The following is a 27,091-nucleotide window of genomic DNA, read 5'->3' as shown; positions in this document are numbered from 1 at the left end:
TGGCCAAAAGGATTGCAGCCTAAAATGGAAAAGTGACCAAGATACTAATAGCCCCCTTCATAAGTGCATATTCAAAGAACACATGAAGGGAGATATTAAAAACAGCAGTGGTAGGATCCTCCCTGACCTCTGTGTATTTTGCTTCTGCTGTTGATGGCCCTGCAGCTGTTAAAAGCATAGAGCTTCTGTCAAGAAAAAAATGTAGCAGCTCATTGTGTAGGTGTCCACAGTTTCCACACAGATGCAAAACTGAAAAGTGATGGAAACAATACTGAATTACATGCAGCTGCTGAACTGTCTTTCCCCCCTTTTCTACTTGCAAATTGCATAATTCATATAGCTGCCATTTCTAGTGGGGAAGGTTTTTTGTGCAGGAGATGAGAGCAATACATCATTAATACACCAAATTCTAAAAGGTTCTTGGTCATAAAGCATACTTCCTATAGCTAAGGATTTCCAGGAAGAAGAAAACCACTGCTGACATCAGCGAGGCAAAATGTTTGAATTATTAATACTCTTTTTGGCCTGAAAGTGCTGGTTCCTTATTGATTCCAGAGTGATAACTTCAAAATACCAAGGTCTGTTTATCAAATTGCAAGGCATTTATTAAAGTAAACTTGAAAATAGGGAAGAATGATTTCCTTCTTGAATACTGTAAACTTTTTAAAGAAAACACTATTTTACATGAGCCTCTCTGGTAGTCTTACATCTAAGATTCTGATACTCAACCCTTAACTTTAGTCAAGTCATGTGGGACCTGTTCAAATCTTAGTGGACGTGAACAGAACCGTATGATAATTTTATTTTATTTATTTATTATTTCAATTTATATACCGCCCTTAGCAGAATAGCTCTCAGGGCGGTGACAAACAAGGTAAAATACAATATATCATGGTAAAAAATCACAAAAACATGTACAAACAAACAACAGAAAGCACAACAAAAACAAATACAACACTAAGAAGGATACATATTAAAAATAGAAAGATTAAGAAAATTAAAAGATTAAAATGCCTGGGAGCATAAAAAGGTCTTTACCTGGCGCCGGAAAGATAGAAGTGTAGGCGCCAGGCGTACCTCCTTGGGGAGGCTGTTCCACAACTCAGGGGCCACCACAGAAAAGGCCCTAGATCTAGTAACCACCCTCCGGGCTTCCCGATGAGTTGGTACCCGGAGGAGGGCCTTAGATTCTGAACGAAGTGAACGGGTAGGTTCATAGCGAGAGAGGCGTTCCACAAGGTATTGAGGTCCCACGCCGTGTAAGGCTTTATAGGTCAAAACCAGCACCTTGAATCTCGCCCGGAAGCAAATAGGGAGCCAGTGCAGATGCGGCAGAATAGGTGTTATATGCGAAGACCGACTGGTCCTCGTCAATAGTCTGGCAGCTGCGTTCTGCACCAGCTGAAGCTTCCGAACTGTCTTCAAGGGCAGCCCTACGTAGAGCGCATTACCATAATCCAATCTTGAAGTTACCAGAGCATGAACAACCGAGGCGAGGTCGTCCCTGTCCAGATAGGGGTGTAGTTGGGCTACCAGACGAAGATGGTAAAATGCATTCCGTGCCACCGAGGCCACTTGGGCCTCGAGAGACAAGGAAGAATCGAAAAGAACCCCCAAACTACGTACCTGTTCTTTCAGGGGGAGTGTAACCCCATCCAGAACAGGGTAAACATCCACCATCTGAGCAGGGAAGGCGTTCACCAGCAGTGTCTCGGTCTTGTCTGGATTGAGTCTCAGTTTATTAGCTCTCATCCAGTCCATTATTGCGGTCAGGCAACGGTTCAGCACATCAACAGCCTCACCTGAAGAAGATGAAAAGGAGAAATAGAGCTGCGTGTCATCAGCATATTGATGGCAACACACTCCAAAACTCCTGATGACCGCACCCAGCGGCTGCATGTAGATGTTGAAAAGCATGGGGGACAAGACCGACCCCTGAGGGACTCCACAATGGAGAGGCCATGGTGTCGAGTGATGTTCCCCAAGCACTACCTTCTGGTGACGGTCCGCGAAGTAGGAGTGGAACCACTGCCAAGCAGTGCCCCCGACACCCAACTCCGCGAGTCTCCCCAGAAGGATACCATGGTCGATGGTATCAAACGCCGCTAAGAGATCAAGGAGAATCAACAGAGTCACACTCCCCCTGTCCCTCTCCCGACAAAGGTCATCATACAGGGCGACCAAGGCTGTTTCGGTGCCAAAACCAGGCCTAAAACCGGATTGAAACAGATCTAGATAATCGGTTTCATCCAAGAGCGCCTGGAGCTGGCCGGCAACCACCCGTTCCAAAACCTTGCCCAAAAAAGGGACATTCGCCACCGGTCTATAGTTGTTCAAGTTATCTGGGTCCAAGGAGGGTTTCTTAATACACTGACTTGAGTGGCTTGCAAAAACAGTGTTTCTTGCTGTGTGACATTTCAGAAAATCTCTGTGGGGTTGTTAGAAACAAACTGATATCATGTGGACTTTTTAACCTAGTGCGAGATTCCTATATGTGTAGGAGTTTCACAACTTTGATTTGCACTATTTAGTGAAACTCTTTTTGTTATATCTAATCTTACAATTTGCCTTTGTAATTTGTAAATGTTTTAGTAAATATAATCTAATCCAAGAAAATGAAGGACAAGTAATTTTGTTAGAAAAAAATCAAAAACGAGGTGGTTCAGAGCAGGTGAGGCAGGGCAAACTGGGCAACTCACGACTGGAGGCTGGTCCTGGATGCAACTGAGACCATGCCCCATGAATATTCCTGTCCGTGTTGATCTCTTAACAGAGTTTGATAAATGAATTTATCAAACTCTTAACATTTGACAGTAGCGAGGAAGGTATTGGCAATAATTGTTAAGCTTCTTCTCTCTTGGTTAGATAGTAATAAATATTCTACTTTGTACTTAGCTTACCTTTACTTTGTCCCATATAAATGAGTGTTTGTGATTTGTTTCTGTCAGTGAAAGTAAATGAGTGTACTCATGTGCAAGGTGGGAATGAAACCCTTCTTCCCAAGCTACTGGTTGCCTCCATGTCTGCTAATGAGGACCTGAGTTGGGTTTAGGGGAGAAGAGAAACACATATTTTGGCTCCTTCCTTGCAAATCACAAAACCATTCCCAGCCTATCATAACAGGCATTTTACTATTGTAATTCTCTTTATCAAGATGTGTATGTACTAACATTTCTTAATGACACAAGGTCGTCCTGGTTCTTAGGTCTGTCCATCTAATATATCTTCCTGGATGTCCTGTAGTGAGGTGTTCTACTATATTAAGGTATACAGCAACTGATCTTAATTTTAGACTTTTTATCACAAGTGTGAAATTCTTGTTTCTTCATTCAGGTTCATGTACTTTCCTGTGGAATGGCTGGTAATGGGTCAAATTCAGAGCCTGCCAGTGGACTAACTATGAAATCGCAGCTTCAAGTCATTGGTAAGTGTCTAGAACAGGCCTGCTTGGCTGACTGTAGATCCCTTCCTCTTGCTCTGAAGGAATTACAAATGCCCGTTGTTTATGGCCCTTTCCCCTCATCTTTGTGGGCACATCCAAGACTAATCAAATCCTATCAGAAGAGGTATATGAAGATGTATCAAGTCCAGCCATTTGCCTATTTAACTGTAGCTGTCCCAGAGCTCTCCAGGTTGTCAGAAGGAGGTCTTTCACAGCCTTATCCAACATCTCTTTGGTGGAGATGCTGAGGATTGAATTTGGGGTTGTAAAACGTGCTCTACCACTAAGCTGTGGTCCATTCCCCTGTGAGTACTGGAACAGAATTTCTGCACACCTGTGTTCACATTGCTCCTTCTTTTCATGGATTCAGAAATGTATTATGGAGTTTTGTGCAAGGCAACCTTTAAAGAATTACTGAGTTTGCTGTTCTGGCCAGTGTTATCGGTTTATCACTGCTCAGTTACACTATAATTTCAGTGTCTTGTAATCAGGTTTCTTCAGACCTTTTAAAACTGGTTTTAACTCATTACAACTCGTGCATAGCAGCAAACAAATGCCAGCCTACAGGTATGATATCTACAAAGTGGCTTTAGAAACTTCCAAGCACTTGCCCGCATAGGAATGTGAAGACTGGGAGGGAGATTTATTCTATTTTTGTTCTGTGGTCTGATAGGAAATGATTGAGGAAATTTTTCATGCATTTTGAATTGTAAACTACATATCTTTCAGATGCTAACTCTTATACTTGGAGAGACATTTGTGAAATGCTGTTATTTTCAAGAATGTTTGCTTTTTAAATAATGTGATAATGCCTCAGAATTTTCTGGGTTTTTTCCACCTAGGCCTTCACAAGTTTGCTTACTTCAGGTTTAATACTTAACACATAGTATTAACTATGCAAATTTATCCTTCACTGAAAAACAATAAATGAATTTTTCAAATAATAAATGTAAAAGACAAATAGATCTAACATTTAATAGACTTTCAGGGCATTTATTCAGGAGTATCCACAGCTACTATTTTTCAGACATCTGTTGAATAAATAGACTTGATGGTATGATTCAAACATATTTGTGCTTTCTGTTTGAAAGCTAACAGTGGATTTAAATTATGATTATTGTTTTGCTCTTTGGCTGTTGTTCTGCTCTCAAAAATCATTCCATGTAATAGCAAAAATGATGAATAGGTTTATATAATGGCCACATCTACATGGTTGCTTCTTCTGTATCTTTTTTTTTGCCAGAAGTATCGAACATCATTTCATTTGGTACCTAAGCAATCAGTGTTCTTCAGCCATTGCATAAAAATTGCTCATTTGGGAAAGCTGTTACTGCTTTAATTTTTTTTAATCTGCAGATCGTGCTGTGGTTCAAAGTGAAAACACCACATGCTGTCTTAGTATGGCTTGATGGAGAAACTTAATACAGCTAATAAGAGTGCTTATTCCCCATTTTTTAAATTCATCTGCCTAGAGAATAATCTTTAGAGGAAAGAATGCACACTGTTGGCTTTTTTGTGAATATATCCATTCCCCTTTCTTGAGGAAGGCAGTAAGCTTATAATTTCTGGGAAGCTACAATAATAGATATCAAAACATTTGTATATACCAATGACTTTTGAAGGAAATGTTATTTTGACCTATCTATACTGATTGTGATGGCAAAAGATGGGGTACATGTATGAATGATCAGTACGGGCTTTATAGCTTGAAGGAGCAGAAGACATTGTTTTTTAGGCACAAGGGGGACCAGCTTACTTTTGAAGTCTATTTTCTTTTAAGGATCTGTTCCACTAAGCACCGTTGTGTTGTAAATAGTTAATACATAACATAAAATCTACTTCCCACCAGTCTTGTTAGACTTTCACACTGTGTAACATATATTAATGTTAATTTAGAACAAAGGTCCTAGTGTGGCCTCACTTGAGTCAAGAAAAACTGGTTATTATCAAGGAGAGCTTAGTCAAATGACTTAGCTAGACTAATACTTGCAATGATCATATGCTCAGAGGCTAGTGCATCTAATGCAAACACAGGGACAAGACTGTGTAGGTCTACAGCATTGTCAGTCAAGATAAGGATATTGGGTGGTATTCAGCTAAAACACTGCATTAGTGTAAGGAGTAGTGCTAGCACAGCAAGATTTTTTCCCTCTCTTCCCCTTGTGCATGCCCTGCACCATTCCCAAATCTGCTATGGAGGATTGGTGGAAAACCCAGAACAGGTATTGGGGGTGCATAGGAGGAAAAGAGGGAGAGAGTGTTCCATTGCGCAAGGAAAGATCCTTGCACTGACGGAACAATCTGCTTAGCACTATATTGAATACAATGCTTTGTAAGGGATTGCCAACACTGACCTGATGGATATGGACAGATTTGGGCCACACTGTGCATAGGAAAATGGCAGGAGTTGAAGCAACCTCTGTTTTTTATCAAGAGGCAAGCAGACTGGTCCAACAGGCAACAGAGAAGCTTGCCTTTAGGATCATATAAGCAGTATGTAGAGGACTCCAGTTATCTCCAAGTAACAGATGGCATGTCCCGTGGCTGGATCCCAATGCAAGTGATAGGCCATCTAGTCAAGTAGTTGCCACCTTTTAGCCTCTTCCACACATGCAGTATTTGTTTGTTTTTATTTATATAGCATTATCTATTTACAGGGCACTTTACAAAGGACATTTGACCAGTTTCTAGCTCAGGAAAATAGAGGAAGGGAAGAAAAGTAAGGTTAGGGATGAATGGGAGTCAAGAGTGCAGTTATTTTAGTTGCATATACTTTGCCTTAGTCACAAGGCATTGAGACTAGGGCGTTGCTTCAGAGGTTTCATGGAAAATGTGAAGAGGGAATTGAAGGAAGTAAGGGAGATAGTGACATGGAGAGATGTTCTGGGAACAGTTTGAGGCATAAGGGGACACAAGGGAGAAAGGACGGAGTTGTTTCAGGAAGCAGGAGACCTCTTCAGATAGCTGAGTATAGTGGAGCTGGATAAGTGACAGAAAGGAATATGTTGGGATAGAAGAGCAGAAAAATAAGGTGGCATAAGGCCATTGAGGGGTTTGAAGGTAAGGGCAAGAAGCTTCTGTAGCATCCTGGTGCAGGCAGAAAGCCAGTGTAGGGATTTAAGGAGGGGGCTCAAGTGGTCAGACAAACAAGACACGTGAATAATTTTGGCAGTAAAGTGCTGTGTAGACATGAGTAGTTGAAGGTGAGGCAACAAAAGACCAGAGAGAAATTAGTCACTTGCCTGGTGTGAGCAACAGTGTACCTTGGCTGAGTGGTAAAATCATCACAGCTAGGCGGCAACATTTTTAAAGGGAAATATTTTTATGTTGCTTGATGTTAACCTTGTGGAGTTGGGCTTGTTTCCTCATTCTTTAAATCACACACCCAAGAACACACTTAAGCATTCTAAATACAGCATGGATTACTAAAACTTACTTTTTTCTTTCACTTGCGTAACTGAAGTGAGAGACTGAACACTTCTTTTAGTGCTAAATTGAGGTAGTGTAGCTCCATAAATACCACCAAAGCAACATGACATGCAACATTGTTTGGTCTAAATTTGTTGCTGCTGCTACCACTTTTTGAAATACTATGTGCTGCAGCCAATATTGCTAGGATGAAAGATGATTGGTTGTGATTGGTATGAAACAGCAGAAGGATACATGTGAATGGAACTGAAGCATGCTGAACTAAGATGGTCGTGTGCATCTTAATGTTTAATTTAAAAGTGTAATACAATCATTTGGTGAAAAGTGGGCATCCCAGCAATAAGTGCTAAATGGATCAAAATTGGGGTGGTGAATGTAGGTTTGGGATAGTTTGAGAAAACTGAATGGTTTGAAGTAGTGATGACTTGATAAATGTTTCCTCTTCATATGTTTTCAATTGACTGAATGGAAGGGCAAATCTTTGGACCAATGTAGATACTACTTTGTGTCATAGTGTCTTTTCTGTAAATGTGAAAGAGCCATAATAAATAAAACATTTATTTATTCTCTTACTTTCAATAGTTATTTCTGCAAAGTTGAAAGAAAACAAAAACAAATGGTTTGGACCCAGCCCTTACGTAGAAGTTACAGTTGATGGCCAGTCAAAGAAAACAGAGAAGTGCAACAATACTAATAGTCCAAAATGGAAACAGCATCTTACAGTGTATGTTTGAAAATGTTCTTTACTTTGCTGTTTCATTCTTAAGAAACAAAAATGCAATCACCTCATGTTAAGGTTGGTTATTGACCCTGGAGAAATTATAAGGTGTGTGTTCATGGGGAATAGAATCCTGCTTTGAGCCATTCCCAAGATCTGTAATTAGAGAACATCATATCTTAAATTTGTCAGATCAGTTTATATTCATTCATAACTGGTTTAGAAGGTATTTTTATTAGAACAGTAGCTTCATAAGATGGGTTATGTGGACTGCAGCCCCTTGCACTGTGTCAGGTGTGGCACTAGAGGGTTCCCTGATCCTCATGAATGGCTTTTGGAGGGAGGCAGAGGGAACTATTACAAAGAGGGAAAGCCCGGAAAGCCCCAGGGTACATAGGGAAGTAACTTCACACATTTTTCAATCAGAGCCAAGGATTACAAGAAACGGGGAGTGAACTAAAGCATACATATAGGTGTTCTTCTGTGTGCAGAAACATGCAGTTATCAGGAGAGAGGATATTTTTCAATAAAAACTTAGTAAAGGAGGGCATACTGTTCTTGCTTCTAAGACTTTAAAGCCAGCGTGTAAAATCTGCCCGTAGGATTTACTATGAAATACAAAATACTCTTTTATCATGTGTTTTGTATTGCGCACAAGTTTCTCCAATTATGTGCTACTGAAATACATAGCTTATTCATATTTACTCTGCAGGATTAGATTCTCTGTCATAACAAATCACTTTTTTAAAAAGAACTGCTATTTGGAATATGATAACTCTAGGAGGACTTCATGGAAGGTTATTTGATTTGTGGTATTTTCTTTATTAAAATGCTTGATATGCAGTTGGGAATGTAAACACTAAATCTCAATATGTAAGCAGTCTTCAAATATTAAAAGAAGCAGTTTGCATACTCTAGAAACCATATTTCAGTTTTTTTCTAACTTAACAGAGTTCCAATCTTCAGACCTGTCATTCACTTCAATTTGAAATAAACACATTAAGGGCTACTTGTGGTATTTCATTCAGAAAATCAGATATGCAAAAGGCATATGCCCTCTTCAGGCATGCACGAACAGCTCATGGGGACATATGCACATTGGGCTAGCTACCTGTTTCAGACGTGGCCTCAACTGGTGAGAGCAGTGGAGAAGAGCCAGTCTGGGAAACAAAGGAGGGGACAGGACAAATGTATGGCTTCTCCTCCTCCTTTATTTGATTATTGTCATGAGGGTTACAATTTTTGGGGTGTGTGTGTCAATTTTGTAACTTTGTAAATGACAGGTAATTCAAAAGTATTTTTAAAATGAAACTTGCAAGTGTGCATCACAGTATTTCTCGTTTGGTTAGAATTGTCTCTCCTGTCAGCAAACTACATTTTCGTGTGTGGAGTCACCAAACATTGAAGTCTGATGTCTTACTAGGAAGTGCCACTGTAGATATTAAAGAGACACTAAAAGCGAACAACATGAAACGTAAGTATGTAGCAACATGTACCTGAAAATGATGTTCTCTTGTAATATGAGCATTTGTATGTATTCAGCGTCTTTTTAAAACAACTTCTGTCTTAGAATAAATTATATTGAAATTCACTAATAAGCAAAAAAAACTTGTGGTTTAAGAATATACTTATAGCCAACAGATAAATCTATCAAACTTTAAAAAGCAGGGAAATTGCAAGGAAAAGGCACATGTTACCAAATTCTTCCAAGCTACACAGGAAGTGGATTGGACTGTGAAAGAACAACCCAAATTGTGTTTGCACTTTTACAAACGTGTAGGGCAGTACAATATCTGAGAGAGGAGGTCAGGTCTCCTGCTCCCCTGGTGCATTCACTATAGCTGCCCAATTTCCCTGCTTTTTAAAGTTCGATAGAAATATCTGTTGACTGTAGGTATGTTCTTAAACCGCAAGGGTTTTTTTGCTTATTAGTGAATTTCTCTGCTTTTTAATCCGGAAGGTAAGAACTGGGATCCTGTGCAAGTTTGCTGAGAATGGATTGATCATTTGCATGCTTATTGAGTTCAGTGGGATTTACTCCCCTGCAATCATGCTTAGGATAGGTGAAACTGACCACAGGGGATGGGGAGGAGAGGAGGGAGAGGGGAGCAGACAGGAGGGGGTGGAGAAGGGCAGGTTTGATCATTTGCATGTTTATTGAGTTCAGTGGGATTTACTCCCATGCAATTATGCTTAGGATAGGTAACTGACCATGGGGGGAGGGGGAAGGGGATGGGGAGTGGAAGTGGGGTGAAGGAAGGGGGGAGGGGGCAAGAGAAAGGGAACAGGAGGGAGGAGGAGGGGAGGACAGGTTTGATCATATGCATGCTTTTTGAGTTCAGTGGGATTTACTCCTGTGCAATCATGCTTAGGATAAGTGAAACTAATCTGGGGGAAGGGAAGGGGGAGGGGAGGAGGTTGGGTGGATGGGCACTGGGCAGAGGGGAAGCCCATTTCCTTTCCAAAAGAAAAACATTGTGAACAGTATCATTCTTTTTCAGGGTTCCCCCCCCCTTTTTTTATTCTACAGCAGGCACATGTAGCCCTCCACCCAAATTTAAACCAAAGCGGTCCCTGGCCACATCCACACCAGACCTTTATTTCACTTTAGACAGTCATGGCTGCTCCCAAAGAATCCTGGGAAGTGTAGTTAGTGAAGGGTGCTGAGAGTTGCTAGAAGACGCCCTGTTCCCCTCACAGACCTTCAGTCAGAGTGGCTGACTGTTAAACCACTCTGTCCACTAGAGCTCTGTCAGGGGAATAGGGGTCTCCTCTCAGCACCCTTCACAAACTACACTTCTCAAGATTCTTTGGGGGAAGCCATGACTGTCTCAAGTGAGATAAAGGTCTGGTGTGGGTGTAGCCCCCTGATTAGGCAAGCCCAGCAGCTGTGAGTCTGGCTTTTAGAACACTGACAGTTGGTTCTTACTGAGCATGCCCGACCTTATCATTTTCAATGCTAAATTTCTTAAATTAGTTAAAAATCAGCCAGGGATTTTTTAAACTTTTAAACTGCAGAAGATGAAGGTCAGAGTATGGGGCAAGGTCAGTAACAGGATTACAGGTACTCATTGAACACGGCTGATTTTTAATGAATTTCAACAGATTATGAGAACTCTGACAGAAAAAAGTCCAAAAGAGATCTGATTTTTTCTCTCTCTTTTTACACTTTGAACTCTTGATTCTCCTTGACTGTTTTGTGTATTGCCATGAAAATTGAGCAAACATTTCTGAGTTCAGGACTATACGTTTTGTAACATTTTTTGAAATGAGCTTATGGGAACCATCAGAATGGCATGGGAGTGTTTTCAATTTAACATTGTGGAATGCAAAAAATCAATGCTGACTATAGTATACAGCCACTTTTGTGGCTGTATATGACATATGTTAGTATGAAGCATCTTAGGAAGTGTGACAAGTACTTTGATTTTTATCTTTCCCCACCTGTCCAGTCCTAGAAAGCAGAAATCATGCCATGAAGTCCTCACTTGGAAAAATAATTAATTAAATGATCAAAAACATTAAGAACTATACAGTTTGGGGAGAAAAGTGGGGTTGTAGATAACTGTGTTCTTAGTTGATGCAGCATCTTAAGTACTATTGTGTAGAAATTTAAATGAACATATGTCCACTCATCCTTGGCTGTTTGAATGCTGATCCAAACAGGAAGACTTTACTGCTCATTTGGAATGTGTTTAGGCTCTGACATACATGTTCCTCTTGAAAAATGGGATTCCACAGTAGTGGCCCAGGCACAGAGAATATACATCTAAGTTTGAACTCTTATTATTGATTGTACAGTTATGAGGGCTCTTTCACTTCATGTTGAAGATACTCATGGGCAAGTTTTACTTCTGTTGATTATTGATAGAAGAGAGACACAGCCTGGAGTTGACAGGAAAATAAATGAGATAAAGTTTAAAGTACTCTGCTGTGGAAGTTAAAGGAATGAGGATAGTATGCCTTATAACATTTCTTCATTGCTAAGAGTTTAATGAAACCTGTTTTACAGTGACTGTTCCAGGCCTTAATCCACAAGAGCAAATGCAGATTTCTAGATCAATTCTCCTGAGTGCAGCTGTTGAATATGGACTGTAATCTTTGATTGCATGGGCTGAGCATGGACTTCAAATGGAGAATTGAGAGTTAAAGCTCCAGAATCTTGTATTTCAATAAGGGAATTATGCCTGTTTAGTAATGTTTTCTGAGGATCAGCATGTGCAAAGGTCACTGAATTACACTAAATATTACCAGCAAGATGCAACTGTATCTTTGCTTAAAATCTTTCCTGAGCTTTTTCAGTAAATTGTAAGTAAGCTTAGTTTGTTCCAGTAAAAACACTAAGCAGTTACGGATAATTGATTTTTTGCTATATTCTCAATAGTTGAAGAAGTGGTTGTGAACATGGTGCTTATTGGAGACAAAGAACCAGCTGAAGGGATTGGAGAGTTATCTGTCTGTTTAGATGGCATGCAAGTAGATCCTGACCTGCTGAGTAATGGTGATGCTCCAAGTATAAGAAGTGAGTAATATTTACCTTCTATGCATGCACACTGTGGTTGCATTCTGTAACTGGTTGTTATATTAAATACCTTGTAACCCTCAAAAACATTAAGGACTGGAATTCAAGTATGATATAAGGAAAACAATGATTGAAAGTATAGCCTTTGTGTTATTTTCCTTTACCTTTTTTCCCTTAGCCTGTATCAGGTTTGTGAACAGTTGACTGCCTGTAGCAATAAGCAACTCATCTTGGTGAATAGTTAAAGAACAGTTGCTTTTTTTCTTTTAGATCGTCAGTGTGCAGCATGTGGCTAACATAGCTATGTGTTGACAGGTGGGGCTATTAGAACTTGCTCTGGCTTATAATTTTTTGTGGAATTGCTCCCAGGATTACTGTACTTTGAAAAATGGACATGGAGATATCCTGTGGTTTATTTCTAGAAATAGGAATCTTACTTAAATTATATTTGTCAAATGACACTTTACCCTGATCTCCAGTGTTGAACACACTAGGACTTAACACTGTCCACATGGTCAACTATAGGTGTCATAGTTTGAATCTTTTGGGGCCTGTTGACACATTTTGAATTTTGAGAAAGTGGGCCCAGTCACAAAATGGGTACTGTGGATGCCATGGCCAATCACAAAATGGCTGCTGTTGAGATAGCGTCACTCACAAAATTTACTATTGCCACAAAACACCCATTCCACAGAAAGTGGTGAGGTAAGAAGACAAGTAACTTGCCCAAGAACGTGCTCAGCCTTTATTTCAGAATCTCCCTCCGTATCCTTTTTTCACACACACCCCGGCAATGTAGTCTCATTTTTAAAATAATTGATTGGGGCAGATGGTCGTACCGGTCCTGGCGGAGGTGTCAACAGGTGCCGCATTTAGAGAGCTAAACGGATACAGCCTAACACTTGTCTAACCTGCTCTGGAGGATTTCCTATGAGGGAAACGCGTACTATATCCTTAGGCAACCTGCTGCAGTGCTCTACCACTTTTGCCAGCAGAGACTGTTCTAAATACCCAACATATATATCTTGCTTCAGTTTGAGACCATTATTTTAAGTTTTGTCTACAATCAAATGCTGAACTGTCTTCCATAGGACAACTTTTCATATATTTGAAAATATAGCAAATCTCAACTAAGGGCTGGTTCTAATGAGACATTTCATATGCTGGTATTGAATACCCAAGCACAAAATACTCAGGCAGTGCATCAGATATGAACTGTGCCTCTGTATTATCTCCATTCATCCCTAAACACATGTGGGCCTGATATATATATTAATGAGCAGCAGGAATAATAATAATAATACATGTGATCTGGTACTTGTTTGTTTTGTGCTCAAGTATTTATACTTGAGTACATGAAGTCTTTTGTGTTTTTTATATTTTTGCTGTTTGTTGTTCATCCCCTTGGAGTTTTTATGGAAAGACAGCATAAAAATCTTCAAAATAATAAATGTAGGGAGTGACTTTCGGTTTTCCTTCATATGCAGTATTCTTCCTTTTGGTCTTTAGAGTGTCCCTTTCACTTTTCTCGTTGTGGTGACCAGTATTTCAGCAAAAGTGTCTTTGGTTGTTCTTTATCCTAGTGCAGGGCCTTACATTTATCATAACTTCCATTTATTTGTTTCTGTTATTTTTACAGTTCTTCCATCGGTTTGAATTAAAGTCTTGTCTTCCAAAGTGATCACACTCTTTCCCACTTCAGTCTCTGAATTTCTCTAGGGATCATGTCCAGTTTTGTCCATGTGTGAGGGGAAGGGATTTCCACTCAATCAATGGGACTTCACTTTTCTCTATCCCCCCCCCATCTTCTGTGTGACTTTTGGAGACATGCAGGGGGCTGCAGGGGGAGGAGAGGAAGGCAAAGCTCCATTGGGCGACTGCAACATTGTATTCCGCCCTAAAAGTCGGTTAGCTGTTCACTCGTCAAAGTCTTTAATTATACTAATAAGTTCTGGACAATTAATTATTTGTTAAAACAACTCCAGGCACATGTTAAATTGATTATACATTCAAATGGTACCATTGTAAGCTATCACACTTTAAAAAATGTATATAAGAGCAAGAGCAGGAAGACACTGATAAAAGCATGTAGGTATGTCATCTGTACCGTATGTTTGTCCTGACACATTTTTGACAAACCCAGAGATGCCCTTACCATGAGGCAAACAGATGTCTGCTTCAAACAAGTTATGGGTGCCATCAAGTGCAGCAGTGTGGGATCTGTTTTGTAGTATACAATCCACTAGGAAGATTTCCTGCAGAATCTTCATTGAAATGACCAGAAGTGGCATGAAAGCTCCTGTGTTCTTCTTCCACTCCGGCTTACGCAGGATAACTTCCCAGTAGATTCTAGCCCTGGTTACTTGATGGAAAATTGAGGACACATACAAAGTGTCCACCTCAGGCACCAAAATGTCTTGGTATGGCCCTAGACAAAACCGTGATAACTTTTCTTGAGAAGTTAGGGTTGAAGTGAGACTGATGGTTCCAGTTCATTGGATGTTTCTTGTACCTAAAGTAAAGGTAAACACCATATTTGCCAATTTCACCTGTATCTAAGGAGCCTTTCCGTTCCTACATGATTTCTCAGAGATAGTTGCTAAGAGCTCTGCAATCATTACAACCAGTTTTGTAAGCGCTTTAGTATGTATACAATCTGGCCCCATTAATTTAGAACATATCTAGTTCAACCAGGTGATCTTTCACTGATCTGCCACGTTGTTTCTTTCACAAAAGTTATTAATCTGAAAAATGATTGAATAATCTATTAAAAAACTAGTAAAAAATCAGCTTTCTACCCAAGTTGACAAGGGTTACCTTGCCCCATCTTGACCAGCCCACTTGGTTTCCATGCTCGCCATGGAGGAAGCCAGCCTGCTCCCTCACCTGCACAGAATTCCTGGTCCCTTGTGGCTACCAATCAAGTTGCTAAACACAAGGTTGTAGTAATATACTTTGTGAATAAATATTGAAAATGAAAAATATATTTAGTACTTGTGCTGTTTCTTCATCATTACATCATTCAGCACAAACCCCAGCAGCATGGTAGCAGAATGCGACAGAGGAATGGAGCCATCATTGCATCCAAAGTACATGCTGACTGGGCAGAAGGGGGAGTGCCTTAGCAAATCACTGTACCAGCCTGGGCCTGTCTTGGCCCCTTTGTACTAATGTAACGGCAGTGGGGCCAAATCAAGATCCAGTGGCTCCTGTGCCAGTTCAGGACCTCTCCACTCCTGGAGTGCTTCTTTTGGGCTTTCAGCAGGCTGGAAGAGAGAACTTCACACCAGTAGAGTGATGCTGGAATCCCTTTGTGAACAGAAGCCAGCAGGACTGGACAGAAAGACACCTCAGCCCTTTCCAACCCCCCTCTTGCCAGCCTGCCCAGTACAAAGGGCTTTGGATTGCAGCTTAAATTGTGTTTGCAGAGTGCCTTTTTCCTCTTCTGTCTCATCAGTTAAACTGATCAGAGGCAGAAGGGAAATGAAGGCACTGCGCCTTTGTGTTCATAACTGTCATCTATACATAACTTCACCAGCTTATGTTCCTTTTAGTCATCTTTTTATCTTTTTACCTTGTGCCTATGCTAATGTTTCTCATAAAAAAACAGTTATCCTGGATTCGTTATTTCTTTTTAGTTTTGTTTCCCATTGGATCTTCTGTGGGAGTTCTTAGACTTCATTTGAATCTGCTTGATTAAAATTCAGTTGTTCTTAGAATCATATAATTCAGTGATCATGATTTTACCTGGGTGACCTACATTATCACTTTTATGTACTTTACACATTTATATACTACTTTTCCCACATACAACCACTGAAAATGGTTTACAATTCTAAAAAAAAGCAATAGAGCACCAGTTAAAAAAATCTTACAGTTAGACAGCGAAGACAGCAACAAGAGAACTTCTAAAAGCTTGATAAAACCATTAGTCAAATCCCATAATGCTTGTGCAGATAAAAAAAAACTTTGTTTGGTGCCAAAAGTATAGTAATCTGTAGGAAGATTTAATGCTGCAGAAGATAACTTGTCACCATCCATATATCAGTATGCTTCTTCAGTAAATATTACACTATTCGCACCTTTAGGAGGAAAGATGGGATATTAAATAAATAAATAAAATACTACTTAGGTAAGGCTTTGTTAACATGACTGTTGTAGCTAGGCTCACATCACTTCTGTAGATGTGCTGTCAGTGATCATAAGATTGTCTTGAAAAAAGTTGTTTCCTTCTTGTTGCTCCCAGGAGTAGTGCCACTTGGCTTTTCTTGGAAAAGGTGTTAGAGCCTGATGAGGACCATAGGCCTACATTTCAAGCTTCAGGTTACAATTCAATACAGGCATATTTGAGAGTACATTGTACTGAAGACAATGGCGTGGCTTGCAGACGTAATGCTAAGCTAAGTGCGAATGTGCAACCGTGTTGGTACTTAACAGTAGAAACTGCATCTGTTTCGCTGCTCCCTTGGCCCTTTTGGTGCCACACTACCTGGAGCTAAGCCATAATTTAAATCAGTGTTACATGTGAACCAGGGCTTATGGTTTGCCTCACTTCAGACAAACCACAAGCTGTAAGCAATGTGTGTTCTTGGTTTACCACTTCTGGTTTGTTTTTGCGAGGCAAATCATCCAGAGATCCAGTAATTCCCATTCTACCTTCTCCCCACTCCTGCTCTAAAGTACTAAAAACTTCACACATAATTGGTATGGAGGATGTTGTAGGAACGCTGAACTATTGTTTCTTGCAATAATTAAAATGCAAATGGAACATCTTTTAACAAAAAGTTCATGCTTATTGCTTATGTCTCTTTAGAAGACTAAACAAATGTTAAGTAAATTTTCATTTTCTTGTACTTAATATTAAAGGTCCCATGCAGAATGATGGCTCCAGAGCAAGAAATGAAACAAGGTAAGGTGATTTTACTATAATGCATTTGAGTTGTAGAATATTGATAGTTGTGATGTTTATAGCTATAATTAGTGGTAGAAGCGGCAGAGGTTTGGCAGTTTTGTGGAAAATTCATTGTATTGGAAACTGGTTGGAACTGGTGTTTGGGGTAAATGTGTCCTTAGTAGTTTTAGTTATTCAAAGAGTGTCTAGCTTGTAAAATCTTGGTTATAGTAGACCCAAATTTCAAAAATAGGCAATAAAATAAAATGAAATTGAAATACAGTTTCTATTTAAGTGTTCACTAGTAAGAAATGTTGAATGAATGTAAGTGCATGCAACATAGAACCTTGAAGAATCATCCAGTAAAACACTTCAAGTGAATTGTGTCTGGTGTTCTAATACTGCAGTCTTCTCTCTGATCTTCTGTTCTCTCACCTTGACAAGTTCGCAACTATCCAGCACTCTGTTGCTAAAATTACTCCCATCTTCTTTTGCTCAGAGAGTGTCAAGCCTCTCCTTAAATACTAACCCTGCTTTCCTGCCCATTCCAGGTTCCTGCACAAGCTTCTTGTCTTTGCCTTCAAAATCCACCATGGTCTTGCAACCCTTATTTTTCTGCTCTTTCATCCTCACACATCCCTTCCTGTGACCTTCACTCATCCACCACCCTTGGCTGACTGGACATCATCTGCTCCCTGAAATGGCTCTGCCCTTTCTTCCTTGCTGTCCCTTATGCTTAGATCTGCATCCCCAAATTTCCATGAGGACCACCACTCTTACTTTTCAATCTCTCCTTTTCTGTGTAGTTTTTGGGACAGCCAATACCCTACTGTAAGCTTTAACTATACATTACTGAAATAGAACATTCTTCTCCTGTTCATCCCATTTCATTTCTTCCCCCTTCCTCTGTTTCCCTTTGTCTGTTTTTAATTATAAGCCCCTTGAGGTAGAAACCAGTATCACACTACTTTGCTTCGACACTTCTCAAGTGTTTGCTATTTCAGATGTGATTATTTCATCCAAACTTTGCAGAAGCCTGCACTTAAATGACAATAGCTCAGTGGTAGAACATCTGCTTGAATGCAGAAGTTCTCAGGTTCTGCCCTGGCATCTCCAAGTAGGGCTGGGAATGTCCCTTGCCTGAAACTCTGGAAAGCCACTGCCAGTCAATGAATTCAGTCAGACAATACTGAACTGCATGGACCAGTGGCTTGACCAGTGTAAGGCAGCTTCCCATGCTCCTGTGCTAACAGTATGTTTTCTTTAGTCTTGATACAAAGTTACATGAGAACAAAATAAAACATTGTAAAAAAGCTATTCAGGACACCATTTTACAACAGCATAGTTTTTCCAGCTTTTTTTTGTGTTAGCGACACTGATTGCTTCAGTAATTCATGCTATCAATGTTAAGCTGTTTCGTCCAATCAGAAGTTTTTATCAGACTGTTTTTTTCAAATAGTTACAGAATTACAATTTAGATGTCTTGTGTTTCTTTGAGTTTTATAATATAAAAGGTTTGATAGCTAAGGGGCACACTGCTTATGGTTTATGGGAGTTCTTTATGTAACCTGCAAAAAGCATTCTGTGAATACCTGTTTCTTAAAAAGATAAAAGTGAACTATAACTTTTACAATTGAAAATGAAAGTTTGTCACTGATTGACTTGAGTATATGACATTGCAGCCCTAACCTTACAGCATAGCTGATTTTCCTTTGTTTGGTTCACCTCCCCTTTTTTATATAATTAAAGGTATTTAGGAGTTACCAGCTCCTTACAGTTGCTCTCAAATATTCAACATCAGTTACGATTACCAATGTAGCTAGGAAGCTATTCTAAAATATGTAGCCTAAAATCTGAGCTGGAGACTAGTAATGCCATCTTTGAGGTGAGCATTATGAGCTTCTGGGATTCATATTTCTGATCCAGGAACATAGGTTTTGATGACATCACTGCATGTGGCTGAACTTTTACAAGAACAGAGTGTCAGTTTGCTTATATGTCCTATAATTAGTTTATATGTCCTATAACTTAATTTTGTGACAAGTTTTCAATTATCTTTATCAAAATTGTTTTAATACGGAGTCAGATCTTCAAGTCTCTATTGTAATTTATGTTGTGCTTTCCCATAAAGGAACAATACAAATGGTCCTGAAAACTGTGATGCTCCTGGGTCCAGTGAAAGCAAGACAGCTAATAGCAATGATTCTCCATTAATTGCAAATGGTTTTAAGCCTTCTAGACCTCCCAGACCCTCTCGACCACCTCCACCCACTCCTCGCAGGCCCTCTGCTCCATCTGGTATGTATGCAAGAGAGAAGTACATCTTTACAAGCTGTTGAATGCAGAGCTTGTTCTGATTAAGATTATTTGGTGTAAGCTGCTCAGTGCACTATTGTATTAAAGCTGTGTCTAATATAATGAAAAATAATGCCGTTTAAGTCTAAACATGGTTCCGTTTTTAGAGTTCTAGAACATCTTTTTACTAAATGCTATGGCTTAATTCATAATAGGCATGTTTTAGCATTAGTGAAGCCAGACATATTTCTTTCTGACCTTCAGCAAAACATTCTCAGACTACTGAAAGGAAAGACTATACAGCCCAGAAGTGTGTCATATGGTTATGAATGCACATTGTCCCCTACTTAAATTATGGAAGTTTTTCTTTATAGAAAATACTGAATACTTGAAGGCTTATTTGTTCTTAATTTGTAGTATTTGAACTAGATCATGGGGCATCCTGTCCTTGAGGCCATGGGTGACCTCAAGACTAGATAACTGCAATGCACCCTATGTGGGGGCTTCCTTTGTGCAGGACTTGGAAATTGCAGAATGCTATGGAAAGGTTGCTGACAGGAGTGAGACTCTGTCAGCATGCAACACCTCTTCTCAGAGATCTGTACCAGTTGCTGATTTGTTACCGGGCCAAGCTCAAAATGTTACTATTGGTATATAAAGCCCTTAACAGGTCCCTTGGGACCATTTTACTTGCTGGACTGCCTTACACCACATGTACCTATTTGACTGCTTCAGTTTGCAGAACTGGCACTATTACAGATGCCACATAATACTTGTTCTGCGCTTGTAAGAATTTTGTTTTTTAATATGGCAGCATCTATTCTTTGGAACTCCCTGGCTGTTGGCATCAGGCAGGTGCTTTCTCTGTATTCAGTTCTGCACTGGCTTAAAACATTTCTGTTTAACCAAGCCTATCCAGACACATAAATGCTGATGTGTTTAAATTTTTTTAATCTACTGTTGTTTTTAATTTTTTAAACATGTTTTTAATTACTTAGTTTAACTGTTTTTATTGATAATTTGAATGATTTTCATAAACTGCTTAGAGGTTTTTCACAATCAAGAGGTATAGAAATTCTGTTAAATTATACAAATAAACCGAAATAAATGTTTGTGTTTTTTTCCTTTCTATGTTCTCTGCAGCATGTGTCAATGGTCCTTCCTCCACAGAATCAGAAGGGGCTAGTGCAGGATTGGTGCCAACTACAACAAGTTCAACGCCAGAACAAAGCTCTGATGGAGCAACAGCAGGAACAGCTGTTCCTGCAGCAGCTGCTTTGGCCACACCACCAATATCCAGACAAGTTCAGCCAGTAACTCCAGCTTCACAGCCACATCATTCTGTTAATCAAGGTCCTCTTCCACCTGGGTAAGAGTTTGATGCTCTTGTGTTTGATGTTAAACACAGCTCTAACCCAACATTTCTCGCAAGACACCACTGCTTCCTCTGCCTCATCTATATAATTTATAAAAGCACCAAAATATGCTAGGTTTTATATAGAAATAAAATGAACATTACATTTGCTGGATGGAATTTTTAAAAATCCACTAAAGAGTTAAATTAACCTTTGAATAAGAAAAGAATCAAAAGAAGAAAAACAGAATATCAAGAAGGAAATGCATGAGATACAAGATGAGTTTTTAATAATTTCTTAAAGCAACACTAAGAGGTCAGCTGAATATTAGAGATCCATGAATTAAGTGTCTTGAGAGGGAAGTTGCAGAGATGAGAAACAGCACAAGGAGTGGAACTTTAGTAGAAGATTAGTGTCTTACAGGTGGGATCAGCAACAATACATTGCAGCATGAAGAGCTGTCTTCTTCTAGGTATTATGTTCTGTTCCTTCCCCCTCAGCCCCATTGATATATTACAGGGTGGGGCTGACTAGGTTTGCTGGTATACTTTTTTGTTTAAGAAGTTCTGTGGTTCACTAGTGAGTGAGATTTCTAAAGCAAGAGTACATGTTCAAAATCTCAAAGAAAGTTAGTTATGCCTTAATTGTTTAAAGGTATGCACTCTTGCTAAATAAAATTTAGTTTGCTTTTCTAGATTAAATCAAGATTCATTTACTCCAGTGTGCTGTCCCCCACAATGGCTGGCTAGCTGTCTGTGGAAAGTCCATAAGTAAACAGGCACTAGGAAAATGGCCACTGGTGGATTGTGGTCTACCTTTTGCCATACCTTGTGTCAGACCTGACATTGTCTTACAATGTCTCCACTTTAACATTCTGTTCCTGGCGCGCCACGTACCGGGTATTGATAACAGTATTGCTGATGCTCTGTCACGGAACCAGATGGAGAGGTTTCGCCACCTGGCGCCGTGGGCCAAGGCTCAGCCGGACGTGGTCCTGCCAGATCTGTGGGAGATTGGCAACTTGAGTCGGAGAGAGCGATAAGCCTGTCCATTGCGCCCAGTACTATGGCCAGCTACCAGAGAGCAGGTAGGGAGCTATTGGCTTTCAGGGTAGAAAGGGGTTACGTACAGCAGTGGCCCATCCCGGTGGAACACCTCATAGAGTTTTGCGTGGAAGGCAGGAGGAAGGGCCTTGCCGTTAAGACTATTTGAGATAAGCTCTCTGGCCTATCCTTTTTAGCCAAGTCCCGAGGCTTGCGGGACTTTTCTGATGACTTCCAACTTCGTAAGAACTTTTGCTAGGGCTCTTGGCCCAATTTGAACGTTTATGTTCATCGTCTTTTGAGGCCCGGCTTTTTCATGCGGCCGCACTTACACTGTTCTTTGGAGCTTTTCGGATCAGTGAGGTGCTGGCGGGGTCCAGGACTGACCTATCCTCCCGTGCCCTCTTGGTGTCTGACTTTAATTGGAGGTTCAAATTCTAACTTGATTGCTTTGGGCCAGTTCTCTGTCATCCTAACCTAGTTTACCAGATTCTTATGAGATGAAAACAGATTGTCCCCATGTATGCCTCTCTGTGCAACTTGGAGGAAGGAAGCAAACATTACAAATATGGCTGATAAGTCCCATTCCTGTAAAATGTGTGCCTAAGCAAGCAGTTTCCCTCAAACATTACATTGTACTAGTGCCAGAAATACAAATGTGAAATGAAATCTATGCCTCTGCCTTGTATAAAAGCAAATGTGTTTGAAAATGTCTTATTAATTGTGACAGTGAATGTTTAGTCCCATATAGAAAACAGTTCAGGGAACCAGGTGGAAATAAGTAGTATGATAAAGCCACAAGGCGGATAGGTTTGGGCAATGCTACATATGAACTATTGGTGTATTTCCAGTTGGGAACAAAGAGTGGATCAGCATGGGCGAGTGTATTATGTAGATCACGTTGAAAAACGAACTACGTGGGATAGGCCAGAGCCTCTTCCTCCAGGGTGAGTCACTCACTGAACTGTCAAACTGTACTTGCTACCATGCTTTGAAGATATCATTCCAAACTTGCCATCTTTAAGCATAGCTTAGGTCCAGGTCAGATATTGCATTGCCAGATATCTAAACCATGGGTTGGCAAACAAAAAAATTGTCTGATGGCCTTATTGTATGTGTATTGAATCTTAAGGCTAGCTGTAGAATTGTCAAATCGTATTCGGCCTTGGGTGGCCAACTGTGGCACAAACTGCTAAAATTTGTGGCATTCCTAGGCAAGAATAGGAGTAGCTGTGGGCTTGAGTATGGCATAGTTAACCATGCTAACATGCTGCTCTCTGACTCAGTAGACTAGAATCGAAAGCAACCAAAGAAATTGGATGAGCATGGGGTCTGCATAGATATGTTGTTGGCATTTTCTCATACTTTGGACTTGTAGCACATGTGCCAAGGGGATTGACAACTACTGTGTTATGCTTCTAGAGATTTTCAGAAGGGATGGGCAGATAATAACTTTTGCTACTTCAAATATAGACAGTTCAGAACCAATAATTAAAGTGCAGAACTTTTAATCAAAATAAACCCAAGGGCATGAATAAGGTGTCATAAAGCTAGCACTGAAGAGAGAACTGTTTTTTCTCACTCTTCTAAGCAAAACTGAGAAATTATTGTGCTGACCCACTTGCCCTATTGTGTTGAACAAGAACTCCTGTTTTCCTCCCTTTCAGACTATTGGCTACTGTGAGCTTAGTGCATGCATTTGATTATTTCATCTATGTTCTTTAGCTGGGAGCGCCGAGTTGACAACATGGGGCGGATTTACTATGTCGACCATTTCACCAGAACAACAACTTGGCAGCGGCCAACTTTAGAATCTGTCCGGAATTATGAACAGTGGCAACTTCAACGCAGCCAGCTTCAAGGAGCCATGCAACAGTTTAACCAGAGGTTCATATATGGGGTGAGAACACGGAGGATTGACTGGAATACTCTGATAGTCTAACTCTGCTGCTTACACCCTTCTGTCACAGCCAAGACTCACAGAAGAATGATGACCCACATCGAGTACAACTCTGTTTATTTACTTCAACAAACTTATCCCAAATCACTGTGATTGGAGTGCACTGGGAAAATAATTTGCAGTGATTAAAAACTAGACCAGTTCAACAGAATGAAAGATCCCCCTCTCCTCTCAAGCTCTGGACATTTCCCCCATCAGCTTGATTTTGTTTCTCAGAAAAGACAGGGGAAGGAATTGTGCAAGGATTTTGGAAAAACAGAGACCATAGAGTGACTTGGAAGCTGAGGAGGTCCCTGCTGTGCCTCAAGACACTTTGTTAATGATTCTTTGTCTATCTGATTCAGGAATGTAAGGGCATGACCTGAATCACCCCATAGTCTCATGATTCAGGATACACCCAGAGCTGATGTACACCCATAGTATATAATCTGTCTCTTATAATATCTATTCTATAATGCTGCACTTCACCCAGAGGTGACCTGTCTTCTTGCTAGATCAGAGCTACACAATGTACACAACTAAAACAAGAAGTTGTTCAAACACTTTTCAGGCAGAACTCAATGGTGTCAGGCTTCCTTCCTTCCTTCCTTCCTTCCTTCCTTCCTTCCTTCCTTCCTTCCTTCCTTCCTTCCTTCCATTTTGTAAGTGGCATATATTTTATCCTCAGAACAACTTTGGGAGATAGGTTAGGTGGAAAGGCTGTGACAGGCCCAAGGTCACCCAGTGAATCTTCCAGCACTCTAATCCCTATACCACACTGGTTCTCAATGTCTTGAGCACTCTGATTACTAGGTTGCTAGGTGAGTCCCTTATGTACTGAGTTCTTTTTCCTCTCCACTTGAATAGCCAGGGCCAAAATTCCCACACTACAGTTGGGGTGGAAAAAAAGCTTCCAACAGGTTTGTTCTTTTGTTTCTCATTTTATATTTTAGTCCCCATGCACAGAAAAGAACCCTATTTTCTTTCTGGCTATACACTGCTGATGACATCTGAGTGATATATTTTTTTAAAAAAGTTAGGTTCCATTAACTCACAGTAAATCTGTGGTCTAAATTAACTTTCTAGGGAAGATGACACTATAATGTGGGTGATTTATCCAAACTTTCAATAGCTGTTAACCATATGTTTTCTTGTAATTGCAGAATCAAGACTTCACACAGAACAAAGAATTTGATCCTCTTGGCCCCCTGCCACATGGATGGGGTAAGGTCTTTAAAGGTTCTGGTTCTCTCTATCACTTAATTAAATTGCATTTTGGCCAAATTATTTTATCTTTTTTTACTTATTGGAAATCCATATGATTAGTTCTAATCAGCCTTTCAAGACCCAGCAAACCCATTTTTGAAAAGTGAGAGCATTTGCTATCAACTGTAATTAACCTTTTTCAGTAGCTTAGGAATACAGTACCAATTCCTGTGTGTTACTGTTGTTTTTATTATATAACTTATATGTTTGTATCTTAAACTGTTAGCGCCTGCAGAGGTTTTGCTTCTGGTAGAAATCTGTGTTTTATGTTTTCAGTTAGGAAGTTGCCACTGCCTATCACAAGAATGGGTCTTGTGAATTACACCATAGTCCAAAACAACGCTGAGTCTAGCTTTTACTCTGCCATCACTAGAGTTTTTTTCCTGCACTCAAGTGACTCCAGCTGCTAATCTAATTAGGTTTTAGGCTGTGTCCACAACCCAAGAGAAATAGTGTAGTATGTAGCACAGCACTTCAAGGAAGCATAAAGGCAATACTTCATACAACTTCATATGTAGAGTGTATATCACAGATCAGGCAAGGTACCACCAGGGCCAAAAGGATGCCAGCATGGTTAACAAGCATAGTCAAAGAAGCTATTAGAGGCAAGAAGGCTTCCTTCAAACAATAGAAGTCTTGTCTGAATGAGGAAAATAAAAGGGAACACAAACTCTGGCAAAATAAATGCAATAAGACAATAAGGAATGCTAAAAAAAATGTGAGGAGCATGTCAGGACCCTTCCCGTCAGGATCCCACCTCAGGCCACCACCTGCTAGGATCCTATCTGTGGCTGCCGCCTTGTCACGGTACCACCTCAGGGTCCTGGTTTTTAAATGGTTCTCACCGGCTCTAGCAAAGATCTCTCAAGATCCCACTGCTAGGCAGCACCACCAGTCACTCCCTGTAATTCAATATTGCCTTGAGACTGTGCCTTAGTCTCCTCCTGGCCTATTGATACTTTGTGTCTGGGTGCACTTGCAGGCCACAACCCCCCTGTATCTTTGTGCCTAAAAAGAATACAGCCCTGGGTTGCTCTGGATACCTGATGATGTTACACTATCTCTTCATTGCTGCCACCATTGATACTGTTTCCCAACCTTGGTATATGCCCTGCCCACCCTTCTGGTCTGTGTAAACCCAACCAAGGATCAGGCGTTAGGTAAACCAAGAAATATTTATTTATATACACAGGAATAACAAGATTACTTAAAGGTATAGTTTAACAAGCATATGGTTTCATCAGATGTGTTACTCTTTATGTTACTAGTCGTCAATAACCTGCCTCACTACCAGCCTAATCCAATCCAACCCACAAAACCGACCAACAGCCTCCCTCAGAACTCCCACCAACAGAACTCTCAACCATCATCCTCTCATTTATACCTTCAGGCACTCAAACGCTCAGCCAATCATAATACAACATTCTCCAGCATTCCAGCCCATATACTTCCCCCTCTCACTCAGTCCACTTACCATATACCCTCTAATAAACCCGCACTTACCATATTTACAGTCATATATATACAGGGACATCACAGAGCACATTGCTAAGAACATAAAAACCAACAATAAAAAATTATTTAAATACATTCAAAACAGGAGACCATCTAGGGAGGGGATTGGACCCTTGGATGATAAGGGAGTCAAAGGTGTGCTAAAGCTGGATAAGGAGACTGCAGATAAATGATTTCTTTGCATCTGCCTTCACAGTAGAGGATATAGGGCAAATCCCTGAAGTAACATTTGCAGGAAGGGAGTCTGAGGAACTGAGACGAATAGTGGTGACAAGAGATGAAGTTTTAAGCTGAATAGACAAAATTGACAAATCACCAAGTCTAGATGGCATCCACGTGAGAGTGCTCAAAGAACTCAAATGTGAAATTGTTGATCTTCTAACAAAAAAATATGTAACTTGTCCCTTAAATCCACCTCCATACTTGAGGGCTGGAAAGTGGCCAACGTAACACCAATCTTTAAAGAGAGATCGAGGGGAGATCCCAGAAATTACAGGCCAGTTAGCTTAACATCCATCCCTGGAAAATTGGTAGAAAGTATTATTAAAGACAAATTAACCAAGCATATAGAAGAACAAGCCTTACTGAAGCAGAGGCAGCATGGCTTCTGCAAGGGAAAGTCCTATCTCACTAACCTATTATAATACTTTAAAAGTGTCAACAAGCGTATAGCTAG

General features: G+C 40.2%; 1 protein-coding gene across 2 annotated transcripts in view; it reads left to right on the top strand.

Moving 5' to 3' along the window:
- Window positions 1–27,091, top strand: part of ITCH (itchy E3 ubiquitin protein ligase) — a 93,735-nt gene that overhangs the window by 35,518 nt on the left and 31,126 nt on the right. For both annotated transcript variants that reach the window (XM_061631632.1, XM_061631633.1), the window contains exons 2-11: window positions 3,334–3,424; window positions 7,454–7,595; window positions 8,939–9,063; window positions 11,974–12,111; window positions 16,978–17,020; window positions 19,134–19,300; window positions 20,441–20,666; window positions 22,547–22,642; window positions 23,421–23,595; window positions 24,798–24,858. In XM_061631632.1, coding sequence (XP_061487616.1) covers window positions 3,355–3,424; window positions 7,454–7,595; window positions 8,939–9,063; window positions 11,974–12,111; window positions 16,978–17,020; window positions 19,134–19,300; window positions 20,441–20,666; window positions 22,547–22,642; window positions 23,421–23,595; window positions 24,798–24,858 — 1,243 coding nt within the window. In that variant the 5' untranslated portion in view covers window positions 3,334–3,354. The remainder of the gene's footprint in view (window positions 1–3,333; window positions 3,425–7,453; window positions 7,596–8,938; window positions 9,064–11,973; window positions 12,112–16,977; window positions 17,021–19,133; window positions 19,301–20,440; window positions 20,667–22,546; window positions 22,643–23,420; window positions 23,596–24,797; window positions 24,859–27,091) is intronic.

The sequence above is a fragment of the Rhineura floridana genome, chromosome 6, assembly GCF_030035675.1.
Source record: "Rhineura floridana isolate rRhiFlo1 chromosome 6, rRhiFlo1.hap2, whole genome shotgun sequence".
In the NCBI taxonomy this organism is placed as follows: domain Eukaryota; kingdom Metazoa; phylum Chordata; class Lepidosauria; order Squamata; family Rhineuridae; genus Rhineura; species Rhineura floridana.
The sequence above is the reverse complement of the archived record's forward strand: the minus strand, read 5'-3'. Positions and strand labels throughout refer to the sequence as shown.